We start from the raw sequence: 18479 nt of genomic DNA, 5'->3' as shown, positions 1-18479 counted from the left end.
GGCGCTCCCTGAGGGCTGACAGCGGCGTGCGGGCCAAACCCCCGCAACTCGTGCCAAAACTTTCCCAACTTCGTTAAAACAAACCCACCGGCCTTCCCTCCTTTTTTTCCACACACACGCACGCACAGAGAGGCGCTACCTCCGCCCGCCCCGCTCGCTGCCGGCGGTCCCTGAGGGGAGAGCTCCATTGTCTGTGAGGGGACGGCCGCGTACCCCCGGCGCGCCCCCGCCCGCCGCGCCCCCGCCTTCCGCGCCGCCGTGCGCGGGGCGCCGGGCGGGCCGCGGCCGCCGAGCCTTCAGCCGCCTCTCTCTCTCCCCCTCCAAAGTTTTTTGGATCGGCGTCCCTTCGTGATGTATGGATGATATATTGCATTGTGGGTGTCAATATAACTGACGGCCATATTTGCCGGTGCTGCTACTGCCGTAAACAACCCAAAGTGTCTGGGAGACGCGGAGACGCTTCGGTGAATTTCAGGACGCTTCTCCTCCTCCCCGCTGGCCATGTCTTTGGGAATGTCTTACAAGCCCAACTTGAACGCCCACATCCCCGGGACTCCCCTCAACCCGGGTAAGTCCGCGGCGGCAACTGGGTGGCAAGTTTGGGAGGCGAGCGGCGGCCGCCGCACCGGCACCTGGGGGAAGCGCCGGACTCGAGTTTTGCGCCCGGTCCGGTATGGCGGGGCAGCGGCTCCGCGCCGCCATTACCGGCACCCTCCCGTCCGTCCGACCGAGCGCCGCCAGCCCCGCTCCGCGCCGCCCCGGCGCCGGGCACCGCGCCCGCCCGGCCCCGCGCCGCCGCCGCCGCCGCCGGGCTCCGGCCGCCGGCTTTCCTCCATGCTCGGCTCCCCGGGGCGGCTGATTGATCTGGATCAGGAATATTCCGGCGGCGCCTCAGCGAGGACCGCTGCTGGCGGGACGCCGTAAGTGCCTCGCCTCGCCTCACGCCTCCTCCCCGGCGGCGGGGCCGCCCCGGGCCGCGCTGCGAGGGTCGGGGACAGCCGCGGACCTCCGCCGGGAACGGCGCCGCCGCCGCCTCGGAGCCACCCTCGGGCAGCGCTGCCCCGGCCGGTGCCCCCGCATCCCCGGCGGAGGAGCCCTTCTCCGCTCGCTGGAGATTTATTTTGGGGGAATGGGAGTGGGGGGCACACAGGGATTGTACTATTTCTTAAAAAAAACTCCTGTTTAAAAATCACTCCTCATCCTTGGATTTGTACGGGAGTCCCTCCAACTTTGCTCTTTAAAAAGTTTCCTTAACGGCGTTAACTTTTTTGCTTTTTTTTTTTTTTTCTTCTTCTCTTTTATTATTTTTTTTAAACTACATTCCCCCTTTTTTTTTTCTCTTCCCGATTTCCGAAGGCATCAGCCGGCGGGTTTTTGCCGCTGCTGCGGTGCTGCTGCACATCGGGTCTCCATGTGTGTGAATCGGTGCAGCCTGAACAAAGCCGCAGCAGCAATTGCTTCGCTGTGGGATATTTGGAGGGGATCTCGCTAATCTGTGCTCGTCGGCTCCGATTAAACAGCACCAAAATGGAGAAGTTGGTGCTGACTTTAAAAAAATCGCCTTCCCGTCTCCCATCCCCGCAGCCCAGCCTGCAGGACTGGCATCAGACAGCCACAAATCAGGCTGATTTTTTTTTTTTTTTTTCCCTTGAGAAAAAGTTTTGGAGTTGGGTTCAGGAGGCAGAGAAATGTGCCTGGGTGATTTTTTTACAGCACCGTTAGTGGTTGTAATCCTGGGAGGCTGAGGAGCGAAAGGGATCTCCGGGCTGCATCTCCATACGAGCTACCAGGAGAGCATCAACAATCATATTTTACTGCAAGGACTCGTCACCAGCTGGTGGATGAGCCGAGGTGGCTGTGCCACCTCGATCCTGCGTGGAGCTGAGCTCGGTGGGGCTGCGAGGGTGCAGAGGCTCGGGGGGCCGGGGTGGTGTGTGGGGAGCACCGTGGGCTCCAGTGCTGCTCTGCGGAGGGGTCAGGGAGCAGGGGATGTGTCCAGGATTGCTGACAAAAAGCAGAAGTGTCACCGGAGGAAAAAAAAATAAAGAGAGAGAGAGAGAAGAAACAAAACAAAGCCCAGCAAAGGGAAAGCGTTCTCCTGCCGGCTCCCACGAGAACCTGTGCCTTGCTCTCCGGAACAGCCGTAAAATTGCAGGGAAAACAAAGGTGGTATTTTGCGATGGTGGGTGAGGGGTGGGGATTAGGTCATGCAGTGGAGGGGATCCGAGTCTGGCTGCTCTGCGAGCAGGGACTGCGAAATCCCGGCTCAGACATGCCGCGCACAATGCGAGCCGAGCGGTGAAGTTTCTGTCTCCAGCCCTCTGGCTGCCGTGTCTGTGCTTTCCCAGCGCTCCGGCTGCGATCAGGGCTTCGGATTCTTTCATGCAGTTTTATCTTCCCCTTCTCTCCCACCCTCCTTTCCCCCCTTGTATCGGCAAGTTAGCAGCAGTTTGCTGTCATGCTGGAACTATTCTCGTCTAAGTTGTCCTCTCTTCTGAGTTCGGATCATCCTCAACACCCCCAGAAATCTTTTCAATGAAAAGAACGTCCTCCTCTGAATCCAAAATGGGCTCTCTCTTCCCTCCCTGTCTTCTGCCATTATCCTCACGCACCAGCTCTTCCTCTAGCTAGTGGTATTGCCAGCACCGTGGCCTAAGGCCAAGGGACTTAGACAAAGCAGTCCTTGCAGTTGCACATATCGCATTCAGAGCGATACGACTGCAAATGGCCCCCTCCTTTCTGGAGCTTCATTCTGATTTGGAAGAGATCGCTTCTCTATTGTGCCTAAATTAAATGCTCCCCCCCCGGCCAGGAGGATAAGTCCTAGGTTTGCTTCCAAACCTGGGGTGAAGGATCCCCCCCAAACCTCCTCCCAGCGTCCTGCAGAGGAGAGGAAAACAGGAAATCTGTCCCTTTTGGCCTGAAATCAGCCCTGCAGAAGCCTCTCTGTATGAATGCTGAATATTTTGGTCTCGGCCGACGGAGGGCTCTGGGCAGCTGTGGATCTCACAGGGATTTTCCTCTGGGAGGTAATGCTGCTTCCCTGCAGTGCAGGGCTTCTGGTGCAGGAGTGTTTGGGAAGGCAGTGTCGACTCAGCTCTTGGAGCCGTGTCCTTGCTGCAGAGCAAACTCCTCTCAAGTTGAGGCTGAGAGTAGCCACTCTGCAAAATTAGACCTAAAGTGCACATCAGTGAGGTGAAGCAGTTGTGGTTGGTGGGTGCCTGGGCTCTGTTCTTGCATGGGAGCATGTTTTGGGAATCCAGTCCTGGACTGAAGTCCGGAGGGAGAGGAGCTGTGTGTGGGGGAGGAAACACGGGGAGGAAACCTCCGTGGGTTGTTGGCAGATCTGGGGATGACTGCGGGTGAGGAAAATGCAGCTGCTCCACAAGTGACTCAGGATGCTGGAAGCATCTGGGTGCTGACTCCTCTGCCTTACACCAGGCTGAGGGAGGGAGAATGTGTTGTCACAGCAGAATTCAGTGCCTGTTCCTCTTCCCCCGTTGCCCAGGTCAGTGCTGACACTTGACCCAGGGTGGCTGCAGTCAGGCTTGCAGTGGTTTGTCCGAATTTTGTCCGAATTCACCTTCCTGGAAGTGCTCAGGGAGTCGGGTTCCTGCATGTAGTACCCCAACCTTTCAATTCCAAGCTGGCTGTGCTTGGGGACCCCCGTTTAATCTCCTGCACAAGCACCTTCTCTGTCTGGGCTGTAAAAAGGTGCTCTGTTAGGGAGCTGCAGTGGCTCTACCTTCCCAGCCTCACCTGACCCTGCAGTGTCCCAGGGGAACCTCTGTTACCTTTTCTAACAACCATGTTTTGATTTGTTTGCCTTTTCTTCCTTGTCCCACCGATTCCTGGGAAGTGCTGTTTCCTCCTCATCTGTCTTGTGTTTCATATTGTTTGACTATTTCTCTGTAAGGGACCAGCTGCTGAGCTGGGGTGAAGTAGAGCATCTCCATTGACTTAAGCTGAACTAGACACTTACACCAGCTGTGAATGGGTCTGCAGTTTGTTTTTCACCGTGTTTTCATGTGTTTTCTGGCTCAGTGAATAATCACCAGCATTCCTATTTTGTTTAGACTAAGCACAGGTCAGAGAAAACGCTTTTCAAGATACAGAAGCAGAAAACAGCTTGGGATTTTCCTTTGCTCTCATTCTCATTCTTGCAGAAATGTCAGGTTTTGAGACAAAATCCTGTTTGCGTAACAAAGCTTTAAAACTGTCACCTGTAGCGTCTGGAAACACCAATTCCAGCTGACAGTGACAAGGGAAGGAGCTGTGTCTTGGCTCCACACGAACAAGTGGTGGCCTGTACAAGTGCTGCTGTAGCCGAGGACCAAAGGGGCTCTCAGTGCACCTGCCACACCTCGCAGCAAACCACAAGTTTCTTGTGAAAAGTACAAATTCTTGCTGGGAGGTGAAATGAAAACCATTTCCCCGTCTGGGGCTGTAGCTGGTAAGTGGAGAGACCAGTTCCATTCAGTCCTGAGAAAGGATACCAGCACACGAGGCCAGCCCTTATGTTCTCAGCACTGCAGTGCAGACTCCCTCGAGCACATGGCTTGCTTGTCGCCCTTTACAGAGACAGCTTCTGTTTGATATTGTTGACCATATTGAGAGGTTGTTTTTGGAGTGGGAGTACTGGAAAGAATACTCTTTGTAGGCAGAACAGAGAGCAAAGTGTTTGTGCCTTAGCAGGGGGGGATAATTTCTAGGAAATATGCTCCCCTCTCCAATTCAGACTGCAATTTGCTGGATCCCTGACCCCTTAAGTCCATGTGAAGTTAAGTATGATGTAAAAAGAGACTCTCTAATGTTGTAGAATTAGCAGTTTTCAAGTGGGCTTGTTTGGGCAGTTAGAAAATGGGCATTTTTGGCTTTGCCTGTCTGAGTGTTCTGCTGGAGAGCAGCAGTGTGGTTTTCACAGTCAGCGAATCCCCGCGTGGGTCCCCACCCAGAGCCTTGGGTTTGCTGCAGAGTGGTTTGGGTTCGTGCTAACTGGATTCCTTCTGGATAAAAGTGGCCTAGAAGCTCTGCTCCAGTTGTGCAACACGGATGCTCCAGCCCTTGCCAAAGGAACACAAGGATCCAAACCAAAGATGGCACAGCTTTGAACCATACCCCCCAAGTCTGGGGGACCAGACTAAAATCTAACCTTAAGTCATACCCCCTCAGGCCAACTACATGTGGTGTACACTCCAAATGCTTTCATCTCTTGATCTCTTCCTTGTGGTGCCAAATAACTCGCTAGTGTAGGAATTGCTTAAGCAAGAGAAGAAGAATGGTGGGGAGTCGAGGGACTGGCTTTTGTTTTTCTGATAAAAAAAAAAAAAGAGACAGGAGGGTAGGAAGAGGAGACATAAACCATGACCGTTATCCACATGGAAAGATTAAACAGCCTGAGAGTACTAGAGGAAAGGCCCAGAGTGTGACAGATCAAAAGAGCAAGGCCTCTGGCTGTTACGATAAAGAATGTCCTAGTTCTTGAGAACATATTTATGTGTCTGCGCACTGCGTTTTTTCTAAAGGAAATAGTTTTATTCAAAGAAAGGTCTGTTCCTTCCACAAGGGCTGTTCAAGGGAGAAATAGGGGGTGAAAATACAATTTTCACAGCCAGTGCTGTAAGGCACGGTTTGTGCAAATGAGAACAGGGTCCATAATTTTAAATGTAAAAATGTATGGGAAGCTGAGGGGGAATGGGGACTCTGTTTGAGCTCTGGGCTGGCAGCTGCTGTTAGAATCCAGTGGCTTGGCTGTGCAGTGGGTCTCCTTGTGTAGACATGCATGTGGTGTCCCATGGATGGCAAGGAGTTCTTGTTGAACTCAAACCAAAGCGTGTAGAGGGCTAAGGAATAAAATATTCTTGTAGTCAGCCAAAACACTACAGCTGTGCTCAGCTACTCGCCGCAGAAATACCTGTGCTGGGTGAAGCTGTCACCTCTCCCCTGGTGCTGGAGGATGCCTCACGGTGTGTGTTGGCAAAGCAGCTTCAGGAGCATTTCTCATGTGTTTTCTTGCAAGGTTGCCTAGTTTCAGACAGAAGGATTTATATCCTCACAGTTGCAGCTTTGTTGGCTGGCACCCCATATGGTCAGGAGTCCCAAGTGCCATCACCTGAAGCCCATGAGGAGGTCCCACAGGGTGTGGCAGAGGCAGTGACCTCCAGCACCGGGCTCTGGAGAGGTGCTGACCACTGAAATGGCAACAGCCTTGATGTTTCAAACAGCTGAAGGGTCTGTGAAACAGAGGGAGAGCTGTTGAGATTCCACAGACTGCACCGTGTACCTTGGATAAAGTCCAGGCTACAGGTAACTCTTCTTACATACTGTCGTGTTCCTGCGTGGAAAGAGTCTGTAAAATGGCAGGAGTTTGCCTTTAGGGTTTTATAGGACCTTACAAAATACAGGGCAGTAGAGAAACACATGTCCAGTGGGACTGGGGAGCACATATCCAGCGTTTTTGGCCCTTGGCTTGTCTGAGTCAGCCCTGCACAGGTAACTCAGTGAGTTGTGTGGCTGTTCCTGGTTTTCCTTTGCTGCCTGTGGAACAAGGGGGTAGCTGAGCATCTCCCAAAGTGGATCAGGTGAGTGTACCCCGGTGTTCTTGCTCCTGCTGCTTCCTTCAGGGTGCTCAATAAGCTGCATTCCCAGTTATTTTTCCGGCAAGCAGCAGTAATGGCATTAAGAATTAAAACTTGAAGCAGCAAACTGGTCATCACTGCTCAGGCGTGGAGCTGAAGGGAATCTCTACAAACCTCCCAGGAATTAATGAGAAGGTTCCTGGTCAGCAGGAGTTTAGGCAAACAAAGGTTGATTTGTGATCCTTTGTCTCTCAGGGTGTTAATTTGGGCTGAGAGAGACTGCTGGAAGGAAGAGATTTTGATATCAAAATCTCGTTTCTGTTTGCTGTGTGCCCCCCTAATTAATAAAGATTAATATTAATTAACAAGGAAATCACTATATTTTTGTGGGGAAAAATGCTTGTGGCGGTCTTCTGCTTGAATACGGAATTAAAAGACATTGTTTGCACTAGAATAAGTGGGAAATCTACAAGGTTTTGTGTATATTTAATTGGGAAAGTGAAGGGAGGAAAGTGTGTGTATTGATTTAGGTTTTAAACAACAGCAAGCACTAAGACAATTTGGGATGTGATACAGGGTGCCAGTGAAAATCAGTGCCAAGCACACTCCCTTTTTGATTCTGTCAGTTCTTAACTGTCTCCATTGTCATTTTAACGTTAGAGAGAGCGAGCCTCAATTTAGATCCCCTCTCCTTTTTTCTCTCTAGTGAATACCTAATCATCACACCGATTTTTGACTGGGTATTGACTGTGAGACTTCCTGGCCTAATTTCTAACTATAATAGCAATATCTGCTGATTTTTTTTTAATTTTTTTTTTAATCCGACATACACAGGCTGTTCAGACACGCATATGAATTTTGGGTTAATTGACTAATAGTCATCCAAGACCCAAGGCTTCTCCTGGAGATTACCATACAAAGTGATAGGTCAAAAAGCTCAAGGTTTGTCGCCCTGTGAGATACTAATACCCCCCAATAATTAATTTCATTTTCACCACCGCATCATTTTAAATCGAGGTGAAACCAAGGAATTTTTTTTTTTTCTTTTTCTTTTCTTTTTTCTTTCCCCCCTCCTCCAGCTGAGTTTGACTGGCAGAACTTCTGACACGGATGTACGGAGGCTGGTACCGCGGCCAAAACCAAATCCATTCCTTTGTTCTCCGGGCCTGCTGCTGCTGCTGATAAAGTGGTCGGCGCATGGCATTATGTCTTATTACATTTTTGATGCAGACTGCAAAGAAACGGGTAAACTCACCATGGTTACCACGCTCTGTCACTTGGCAGGGCCCGGCGCTCTCAGCGATGGCCTCTAGTGTCTGCAGCGCGTTTCTGCAGCGCCCCGGGTGCCTGTCGCTTTTGTCCCTCCGTGTCACCCATCCACACCTGGGCTCAAGCTCCCGTGCCGTGTCCACGCCTGTGGAGCTTTTCTTGGCCGGATCTTTGCCGCTTCGAGTTTTTTTTTTTAGGAGAGTTTGTCTCTGCTATAGTTTGTCTCTGTGTCTACAGACGCTGTGTTATCTCCTGTGTGTGTGTCGTGGTTTAAAAGTGGACAGAATGAGAAACCATCGCTCAGTTTGTCTGTGCTGTGATATCACGGGGTTGTGCTGGGTTGGAAGGGACCCATCAGAACCATCGTGTCCAACACTCAGGACACCCCGTGCTCACACCTGAGAGCGTTATCCAGATTTTCCTCAACTCAGGCTTAGTGCTGTGATCCCTTCCTTGGGCAGCCTGTTCCAATGCCCACCGTTTCCTGATAACCAATATGTGGGATCAATAAGTTGCTCTGAGTTTTGCGTGGGCTGCAGCTCAGTTTTGCTCAGTGGGTAGGGCAGGATCCTTGTGGCTGGCCAGCAGAGTCCTTGCCTTGTTCACATCCAGTTTGGAGCTCCCAGCTCTCCTGTGTGACTGCCTGCAACAACAGTTCAGAGACAAGTCTTTGCAGGATGGGCCTTTTGTTTTATTGTACGTGCGGAAAAATCACTTAAGCCTTTCTCTGCTTAATTGAGGTAATTAAACCTTCTTACCTTGCAGCGCAAGGGGCTCGTTAAAATGTTTTTTTTTTTTTTTTTGAAGCATTTTGAAGTCCTTGGAAAAAAGATGCGGTTTGCTGTTGTGTCACGTTTAGTGATTCTTGAAATTCAGACATCTGAATACTGAGTTTCACCTAGAGAAATCTTAGACTTGTGCATGTATTTCGAGCTGATAATGTGAAGAACTAATTGAGAGATTAGCTGACAACCGTGCTGTTCCTACAGTGCCCTACTCCATGGGTGTGTTGTTTTTTGGGGGGTGGGTTGCTGTTCTTAAGTAAAATTAGCTCCATGTGAAACCTCAGTGATGAAACTACAGGTTGTAATGACATGAAATTTGGCAGCTTTGTTAAAGATGAAGAAAAACTTGCTTTTTTTTTTAAGGTGACCCAGTGGCCTTTTGGGATTTCACATCTGATTAACTAGTTAAAAATTAAGAACATGCTTTCTTCTCTTAATGGGTGATATCCTGTGATAACTCTGAAGTGGAAAGAGACTTCCCATCTGAGGACAAGAGTCTGTTCCACTATGTTCAGACTTTTTTACAGAGTAACTGCTGTCCCTTTCTTTTTGTAGAGAGGGGAAAACAGGGATGAAATCATTTGCAACTTTAAAACAAAGCTGGAGATTTACACAGTTCTGAGCCCCAGTGACTTTTAGCATCAGTTTAATTTAGATTTAAATGAAGGCTGGTAAATGAGATCTGTTCCTCATATGAAAGACAGTTGGGAATTTTCAGCAAAGGAGTTTGTAAGGGGGGAGATATTTCCAGACAGCAGGCAGTCTGTGTCTGTGCCTACAGGCAAAGACAGCAGCATCCATGGATGCAAGGGCACTTGAGCTGCAAGAGTGAAGAAGTTCAGTGGTGTGATGCTCCCTTGCTCCCAAGTGCATAACCAGCAGGGGTTTTTTTTAGCACAGTTGTGAAATGGGCAGTACAATTAAGCCTCTTTAAAAAAAATAAAATTCCAACAGTTGTTTCTCAAACCTAAATTCTTACCATTATGGGACAAGGGGGAGAAAGTGTTTTGATTGCTCATTTCTGGAGCAGTTTGTCAGCGATGACATTAGAGTCTGTTTTTTGGAGCTCGTAACTGACTCAAAACTCATTAGATGTGAATATAATCTTTTATAACTTTAGAAAAAAGTAACCATAACACGAAGTGATGTTATTTTCCCTTTGATCTACTCATGCAGCACAATTTGACTGGCTAAAAATGTTTGATATCACACGAAGAGGAATAATGGTAGCACTCCTCGCCTCCCGCGTCACACAACGAGCAGCAGATCTGATGTACCTCCACTCTTCCCTAGGAATAGTTTTGGCACTGGCTGAAAATAGTACTGAGGATAACTTGCTTTGACCATGTGATGACACTTTGAGTTGCAAAATTACTTTCAGATAACTTGCACCGAAAAAGTAAAAATAGCACAGCACATTAGACTCATCTGTGTGGAATGTATACATGCAAAAATAGGGCTCCTTAATACTTACAGTTTGTCTAGGCAGAACAACCTGTCATGCTACACTCTGCTTCACTTTTAGGCAAACAATTTGCACTGATAATGCTGCAGGCTGTGCTGTTTCCAAGTGCTCATCAAACACGGGAGGAGCATTAATTCAGCCATTCTCTTCCTAGCAAGAAATGTCATTAGTGATCTTAGACAAAGGTGAGAGGTCGCAGCTTTAGGAACAAGTGATTAAAATGTGTCCCAGTGTAACAGACTAATTAATCTTTAGATAATAACAGTTTTTTTTTCTCTTTTCTCCCTGCAGCTGGGAGTGTTCACTCTCCCTCCACAAGTATGGCAACATCGGCACAATACAGACAGCTCATAAACGACTACGGCCCCCCATCCCTCGGCTATACACAGGGGATGCAGGTACAGCTCTGCTTATTTTCCTTTAATCACATCACTGAGCCTACGTTTGCGCAGTAGCAGGGATGGTGGCCTGTAATCCGAGGTGTTCCTCCCTCCCACCAAGGTCTGAAATCAAACCCAAATGGCAGACTGCTTCCTCGCACATGGCTGGGGATCAAATGAGGGCTGAGCTGAGCGAGGTTGGTTCCTAATCAACTGCTAATCATCCTGTCTGAGTCACAGGGAAATGTCCCGAGTTGTGCTCTGTAAGGGCACTTAAAGTGATTTGTTAAAAACCCAGTATTTCTATGCAGTTTTATCTTCTCAGTCGCCCCTACCTGGCTGGCTTCTGCAGGAAATATACACTGAAACATTGAAAAAAACCCCAGAAACAGGGTTAAATAAGCAGTTCCCACTTTGCTGGTTTTGCAGGACTGTTTTAACTTTTGCTTCACCCAAAGTCCGAGGCTCGCAGCTGCATCCTCACAGTTGATCCAAATTTTTGAAGAGCACCTAGCATTGTGTCCAACTGTAGCAGCAATAAAAACAACCTAACCATGTTTATATAATAATCCTGTATTTTTGTTCTTTTAAAAAGTGATTTATAGAACAATTTCTGGTCTTCCATAAACTTCCACTCGCTGTTTCTTGTAATTGTTTTGTTTTTACAGTATTTGACTGAGATTAATCTACTTTTAACCACAGGGCACCAGCAGCAGTCAAGTACCACAGAGCAAATATGCAGAACTTCTAGCCATCATAGAAGAATTAGGAAAAGAGATTAGACCTACATATGCTGGGAGTAAAAGTGCCATGGAGAGGCTAAAAAGAGGTAACTTTTAAACTTATTTTTAAAAATAATCGTTTCCCATCCACTTTGTGCACTGACTATTTGTGCACAGTGTAATGACAACTGTTTCCTTTGAGAAGAGACAACTTGAGCTCCTCTTGACAGTGAGGGTATTAACCAACAACTGAAACCTTGGGATGCTCTGTCCAAGCAGTATTTGACAGATAAACAGTCTCAAAATGTGTCTCATGTGCATACAGGGGGTTTCAGGTAATAATTCAAACCTTACTGCAAAACTTCTCGTGGATACATTCTTTCAGGCCCCTGGTGATTTACTTGCCCTTTCGATTCCCTTTTCTCCCCACGCTCCCCAAAAATCCACAGCCAAGCACTGTTTACTGATCTCATGCACATCTCCCGTCTGCTTGGCCCAGGAATCTTCGCTGAAGTGCATTTTGCCTGGAGAAATACAACCCTGTGGTAGTGTTCACTGAGGCTGGTGGAGAAAAGAGCTAAAAAAAAATCCCCAAAAAGGTGTTAGGGAAGGCTGTTCAGGCTGAGATGTCAGACAAGAACAGAACTCTGTGGAGAGGAGAGTGGGGCTGCTTAGGCTCCCTTACCAATCCTGTCAAGTGCATGTCATTAAAACCCACTAGTAAGGGACAGAGCAGCTTTTAGGGCTGGCTGATGAGTCTCTCCAGCTTTGCTTTGTCAGCTAAAAGGGGTAATAAACACCCTTTCCTTGCAGTGTAAAAGAAACCCCTGCATGCCCCGCTGCTGACATCAGCCTGACATTGTCCTCCGCAGGGGACGTGCGGGGACATTTCTGAAGGAGCAGGGGGACATTCCACTGCTCCAGCTCCTGGAATGACCCTGAAAGGCCACAGACAACAGTTGTAGGGGCAGTCCTCTCCTTCTCTAGCATAACACTGTTACTTTTTCCTCCCTTCCTGCGGTTCTTGTGCTGAGATTGGCTCATGCATTCAAACCCGGAATGGGAATGTCACTGTTACAGACTAACTTCAGCACCCTGCAAATCCCCCTTACACTTACCCCAGACTACAAAGCTTTATTTAAGGCTCAACCATTATGGGAGAGTAATATATCTGCCATGACATGCAATAAAATGACTAGTAGCTGTTCTGGGAAAGGATGCAATAAAGTCTGCTGATGAGTGGTAAGTGGAATCTGGCCCAGCTAAAATCAATGTTGCTGGAGTCTCTCTTTATTGCATTGCCTGAGTCAGAATTAATAGATCATGAATGGCAACAGGCTAATGGGGACAGCCTGAGAGAGACCTGGAGAGATGCAGACATTCTCTGCACTGGATGGTTTTGTTCAGCGAGGAAAAAAGTTGCTTTGCTGCCTCCTTGCAACAACGTGTAGGTTTGAGATACAGTGCTGCCACTGTGACTTGCCAGTGTTGCACAAAATCCTAAATAAATACTTTTTGCTGCCATCTTTTGGTCGCAAAGGTACCTCTCTTTCCATTTTGGGAGCCTGGTGGCTGAAGGAGCATGTGCAAGTGTGTGAGAGCAGAAATTATTGAGGGTAACCATGTGACTACTGCCTCCGTGGCCATGGAGGTTATCCCTGAATAAAGTCCCTGTCCCCAGCTCCGCCTGCTCCTGAGCACAGAGGCTACTGACCTCTAAAACTGGCCAAATTCCCAGTGTTCTTCATTATTCAGAGTAGTTCTGCTGCATGAACTGGGCATCCTGCCACACCTGGTCTAACACACTGCTTGGAGTTCATGTTTCTGCATCCCACAGCTGCAGCTCTCCTGGCCGCTGGCAGTTTAACCCTCTGCAAATCCAACACTCACCAAGTCCTCCCAGGTCAGTAGGCTGCTGCTGTGACCTGGGCCAGCAGCCTTCTAGAAACAGAAACCATTATCTCCAGAGATTAACCCCCATCTCTTGCCCTGCTGCCCTTTCCCCACCTTGTTAAGGGGCATGGTTGAGCAGAGACACCACCTTCTGTCTTGCCTGGTCAGCAAAATACAAACCTTTGGTGTAGGAAAAAATCTGTCCATCTCTCCTTCTAGCATCTATCTCAAGCTCTGTTCTTTCAGCAGCTCCGTGAGCATGAATCTACATTTAATTCCAGGATTATGAACCAAGGCCCAGATTGCTGGAACTCAAGGCAACAGGACTTGTAGTGGAAAATTCCACATTGTGTCTATCAGATGAGAGTGGACACGGCAGATGTAAAGTGGAGATGATTTATATGGGAGCTGAGCCAGTGTTAGGAGGTAACTTTCAGCACACACCATAAAAAAAAAAAAAAATTCTTATTTTTACATGAGACACACTTGTCTTTGAACAGTATCATGACGGTGTGGATTTTGATGCATCCTCCCAGAGAACTATCCCAAGGCATTAAGAGCTTGCTAAAATGACTCCCCAAATAACTTTGTAATTTGTTTCACTCCACTAGCAAAATAACTCGCCGGTAGGTAAGATATTTTTTATTTTTTCACCTTTAAATCTTGGATTTTAAGGAGGCCCACACTGCACATGAAGATCTACCTGCAGACTTACAAATCTTACTGTGTCCTGAGTCCTGGTTTAGTCCCTTTTCAGTGCATAATGCAAGTTTGGGAAGACAGAACTTGTTTAGTGGCAAACAAGTGTTTAGATGTTCAGTATTTAGAAGTTTGGGAAGCAAGAGCTGTCCCCTTTGGCCGAGACCTTCTGTGGTAGCCTTGGCAGCTGGGGACAGAAATACATAAACCTTTCTGTGGACTGTCACTGCAAAGCGTGTGGCCTGAGTGGGATGATTTAAACCAGCTCCAATTCTGTTGCAGGCATTATCCATGCTCGAGGGTTAGTCCGGGAATGTCTGGCCGAGACGGAACGGAACGCCAGGTCGTAGCCCACCCTTGGTTCAGCTGCAAAGGGTTTTTTTTTTTTTCCATCTCTTCCTGAAGGAAAAGTAACACTTCAGTTCTTTTTTGACTCTTGAAACATTCAGACAAACTCCTTCCTTTTGAATGTTTTACCGCTCTTGTTTTGCCCTCGCGAAAATGTACAGTTAAGGATGGGGAAAAAAACACCACCACCCAAGGATTTTTCAACTTACTGAGGGTTTGCATTTTATAAAGACCTTAAAACTCCCTAAAATGTTTCTAAATCATGGAAACTGAAGTGCATGCAGAGGAATGCTCTTTCTCTCCCAGGCTATATTTCAGTTCTCTTCTTATCCAGCCACAGCCTCATTCTGCTTTTTTTTTTTTTTTTTTTTTTCCTTTGACTATGTTCACTTACCCCCAAAACGTCAATCTTTCAAAGTTTGACATAAGCTCTAAGGATTTTTTTAAATAAATGCAGAATAGCATGCTGTACCTAGTAGTCTGCTAAGTCACAATTTGTCATACAGCATAGACCCTGCTTAGAAATAACCTTCCCCTTCTCTTATTTTTCCTTTTTTTTTGTTCATTTTGCATAAACATTTGCATGACTGTTAGTGCTTTGAAGTCCACTTAAAGTGCATGAGCTATATGGAAAATAGGGAAACCTATTAAATAATAACAAGGTCCTGGAAAGCTAATTTCTACATTAAGGCTGGAGATTTCAGTTTAAAGTTTGCAAGAAAAAAGAATCATTCTGGAAAAATTACTAAAACTGTAATTTGCATCTTTGTATGTATTTATTACTTGACGTAATAAAGCTTATTTTCATTAACAGTTTGTATTAAAACTATGTACAGTCACTTTAATCAGGTTCATACTCCAGGAGCTGTCAACAGATAAAAATTTAACCTTCATGAAGAGTTTTGGAAAGGACAAGAGAAGGAGACTGCAGATTGCTGGAGCACTCCATCCATGGCACAGGGTTCAGTTGGTCTCTGGCACAAAAAGGTGAAGTTTTAGAAGTCTTTTGCTGCCTTCAAAATCCAAACTCTGGATTTGGGTCTTTGCTGAAGGGCAAAAAATGGTGGCAGCTAGTGAAGGTGCTGTCTAAAAATGAAAGAGAATTTCTGGTTAAGCTGCTGGAGTTGTTAACAGGGAAAAAACCAGAAAAAAAATGTTCCTCAGAGGTGGCTTCAGAGTAATGGTGACAAAGGAAACATTTGGATTTGTTCCTATAAAACAGGGAACTGTCAAAATGAGTGAAGGTCCCAACATGGCTGAGCTGAACTGCAGCACAGCACCAACATAACAAACAACTCTAATTAATGAATTCACAGCCTGGATGAACTGGACTCTGTTGCCTTGAGAGGCAGCTTCCAACACGGGTCATTTTTTATCTGTAATGTTTGAATTTTACCCCTAAACTGGAAGGCCAGCAGTGACCAGCCCTCACCTCCCTGTGCCCCAGAGCTCAGCACCACTCCAGGTAAGATCTGAAAATTGATCACACTCACTCTGCAGATCCTTTTTTTAAGCATTTCTCTTACCTACTTCTTGTGGATTAATACCTTGAAATTAATCTTTGCTCCCTGTCACAAGGGGAAGACGCTGTTAAGTTAAACACAAGCAGCTTAAACTGGTTAAACTTTATTCAGAGGTGAGCAGGACAGAGCATTTGTTCGGATCTGAACCAGTGACTGGTGTCTCTTCTTCCATCAGCAGCTCAGCTCACACCAGCACAACCAGGATCCAAACCTGGTCACAGTTTGTGAAGGATTTATGGCACTGAAATCTGTGCCTGAGGAAGGATGGGAAGTGGGAACCTTTTAGTGCTGTTCTCATGTGCTGGAGCTCCCACCAAGCAGCCCAAGGTGTCATCTGCACAGAAAGAAATCTATTGATTTTTTTTTTGTTAACAATGGTGGAAAGCTTATAGCTCCTCTTTAACAAGGATTCCTTTATCTCCTGAACTTGGCAGAAAAACTGATTGCTAAATGTGATTAATGAGATGATGGCAGGGAGAATCAGGAGTACATGAGTGCTTTTATCTCCTCAGCTTTACAGGAACAGCAGGTCAGCACAGGGGTTTCAGCTGTGCTTATGAAGCCCTGCATCATTTGTTAGTTGGAAAACTGTTTGGGTCTAATGACAAATAATTCTCTTACCCTGCTAGGGCAAGTCAGTATTTCACATGTTTATTCCTTTTCCAACTGTTGCATCTCTTTAAAAAGCTTTTTCCTTTCTAGGTTTTCCTTTGCTCTTCTTTTTTTCTCCTGCTTTTGCTTCTCTGATGCTTTCTTCTCTTTAAAAACATCACTGTCTTCACCTTTGTAGAAAAGGTCAACTTTTTCCTGCAGGATTTCTCTGGCAATCCTTCGGTTCTTCTCCACTGATCTTGTCTGATGACACTGAAGAAACACAAAGAACATTTTATTTACTGGAACTTTAACCTGCTTATTCTTCAGCTTTCCCCTTCAGTCTGTATATTCATTACAGTAAAGAAAATCCCCTCCTTCCCAAGCCAAGAGCATCCTCCCACCAATAACAGCTGCAACTTTTAAATCCAGATGATATATTTTAATAATTATTTGCTACTGTAACTCGTCAGACTGGCTTTTGCATTAATCTTTAATGCTTCCCATCTTACCTTGGAAAGCTGCTTGAGTTTAACTTAACAGTGTCTTCCCCTTGTGACAGGGAGCCAAGATTAATTTCAAGGTATTAATCCACAAGAAGTGGGTAAGAGAAATGCTTAAAAAGGATCTGCAGAGTGAGTGTGATCAACTTGCTAAGGAAGAGATTCTAACTCACGTGAGGGACAGGATTGTGACAGCTGCCACCAAACAGCAGCTACACTGAAGACTGATTTAATTGAAAACTACAAAATCAATTGGATGGCAAAGCCAGGAAAAGCAGCTCTGACCCCAAGTTTATTTATCTGCTGACAGCCAAGATTGCTTTTTGCTGAGACTCTTTACTATATATATATATATATATATATATATATATATAAAAACTTTTCCTCCATGCCATCTGCACTGTGATTGTGCTTTATTCTGAAAGGAGACTTGCATGTCCTGGTGCAATTTGTGACTCAGAACAAAACCCAGTTACCTTCACTACAATCCCAGATGGAATATGCTTCAGGACAACACAGTTGTTTGTCTTATTTGTGGCTTGACCCCCTGGACCATCACCTCTTACAAACTGTTCTTCTAATTCTGCCTCGCTTAATTCAAGGAGATTCAAAGAGTTGCTTTTTCTTGCTGCCTGAAGCAAAGGAACACTGGGCACAGAGAGCTGCTGCTTCCTCAAAACCCCCCGTGTCCATGACGGTGTTTGCAGTAAGAATGCAAAGTGAAATAAACGTGGAACATTCATACAGAAACGAGGACACGGCTTCTCTGGAACAAAACCTGCAATGGAAGGAGAGAGAGAGGAGTTTAGCATCAGAATCCTTGTTTGAAGATGAGCTACTGTAGCTGCACATATTGGGCAGTATTCCAATATTCAGATTTATTTTCAAGGTTATCTGAACTGGTTTTTCACAGGTATTTTTCTTTAAATCTTTGTCATGCTGAATAGAATTTTGGTTCTCAATGTAATCACGTTTGTTAAAATATCTTGAAAGGGATCTGGAAAACAGTAAATAGATGAATACTCCTTCCAACACAGGGAAAATACTAAACATATGAAAAGAAAAAAACAAAACAATGGAAGGAAAAGAGGTTATTTTAGTCTTGCAGTCTGACCTGTACAGTCTCACTGGGAACTTGATTTTTCCCAGGCCAAGGTATTAACAAGATTATTAACAAAGGAATGTCTGGAAGTGTGCATTTTCTTCACGGATAATGAGGAATGTCAGCTCCTACCCCTGTCAAGTGTCAGTCTTCAGCAAGGCATTAGGTAAGCAATTAAAACACTACATGCTGTTATGACTGAAATACTTTGACTATTTGAGAAGAAAATACTCGAGTGCGTGAAGAAGTGCCGCTTGTCAATAAACAGAAAATCTGAACAAAACTGCTGAAATTTAAAAAACAATAAAAAGAAAGCTTCTCTTGGCAGCCGCTACATGAGTTAGTAGGATTTTAAAATGAAGAATACACGTAGAAAACCGAGCGCAGGCCCCGATCCGACCCCGCCAGCCCCGCTCACCTCCGGCGGCCCTCCCGCACGGCGCATGCGCACGCTCTCAGGGGGGCGGTGCTGCCGGGTGATTGGCATATGAGCTAGCCAATCGCTGCGCGAGGGAGGCGGGAGTTGCGCTCGCCCTCCAATCGCCTCTCTCCGGGAACGGCGCGGCGGCGCGCGCCAATGCCCTGGCGGCGGCGCGCGGCCTTTGCCGCGCAGCCAATCAG

General features: G+C 46.7%; 2 protein-coding genes across 4 annotated transcripts; one reads left to right on the top strand and one right to left on the bottom strand.

Moving 5' to 3' along the window:
- Positions 1-345: 345 nt before the first annotated feature.
- On the top strand, positions 346-14950 carry CDK2AP1 (cyclin dependent kinase 2 associated protein 1). Of its 3 annotated transcripts, none has more exons than XM_066331731.1 (4): positions 346-568; positions 10389-10495; positions 11180-11306; positions 14074-14950. In XM_066331731.1, exons 1-4 carry the CDS (start codon positions 502-504, stop codon positions 14139-14141), a joined length of 369 nt encoding a protein of 122 aa, XP_066187828.1. In that variant the 5' UTR covers positions 346-501; the 3' UTR covers positions 14142-14950. The 3 variants fall into 3 exon arrangements, with proteins under 3 accessions (XP_066187828.1, XP_066187829.1, XP_066187827.1); XM_066331732.1 differs by lacking the exon at positions 346-568 and adding an exon at positions 1411-2166; XM_066331730.1 differs by lacking the exon at positions 346-568 and adding an exon at positions 2929-3029.
- Positions 14951-16297: 1347 nt separating this feature from the next.
- On the bottom strand, positions 16298-18325 carry MTRFR (mitochondrial translation release factor in rescue). The gene is made up of 3 exons (XM_066331729.1): positions 18277-18325; positions 17233-17534; positions 16298-16526 (listed from the first exon to the last, which is right to left on the bottom strand). Exons 2-3 carry the CDS (start codon positions 17497-17499, stop codon positions 16314-16316), a joined length of 480 nt encoding a protein of 159 aa, XP_066187826.1. The 5' UTR covers positions 17500-17534; positions 18277-18325; the 3' UTR covers positions 16298-16313.
- Between the last annotated feature and the right edge of the window lie 154 nt (positions 18326-18479).

Source organism: Sylvia atricapilla, chromosome 17 (assembly GCF_009819655.1).
Source record: "Sylvia atricapilla isolate bSylAtr1 chromosome 17, bSylAtr1.pri, whole genome shotgun sequence".
Classification (NCBI taxonomy): Eukaryota; Metazoa; Chordata; class Aves; order Passeriformes; family Sylviidae; genus Sylvia; species Sylvia atricapilla.
The sequence above is the reverse complement of the archived record's forward strand: the minus strand, read 5'-3'. Positions and strand labels throughout refer to the sequence as shown.

What these genes read in the sequence shown, in the direction of transcription:
- CDK2AP1 (XM_066331730.1), top strand. Translation starts at nt 2,951, where the DNA reads ATGAATGCTGAATATTTTGGTCTCGGCCGACGGAGGGCTCTGGGCAGC. An exon ending in CAGGGATTTTCCTCTGGGAG is followed by an intron (nt 3,030 to 10,388) that starts GTAATGCTGCTT and finishes TTCTCCCTGCAG; the next exon opens with CTGGGAGTGTTCACTCTCCC. An exon ending in GCTATACACAGGGGATGCAG is followed by an intron (nt 10,496 to 11,179) that starts GTACAGCTCTGC and finishes TTTTAACCACAG; the next exon opens with GGCACCAGCAGCAGTCAAGT.
- MTRFR (XM_066331729.1), bottom strand. Translation starts at nt 17,499, where the DNA reads ATGAATGTTCCACGTTTATTTCACTTTGCATTCTTACTGCAAACACCG. An exon ending in CATCTGGGATTGTAGTGAAG is followed by an intron (nt 16,527 to 17,232) that starts GTAACTGGGTTT and finishes GTGTTTCTTCAG; the next exon opens with TGTCATCAGACAAGATCAGT.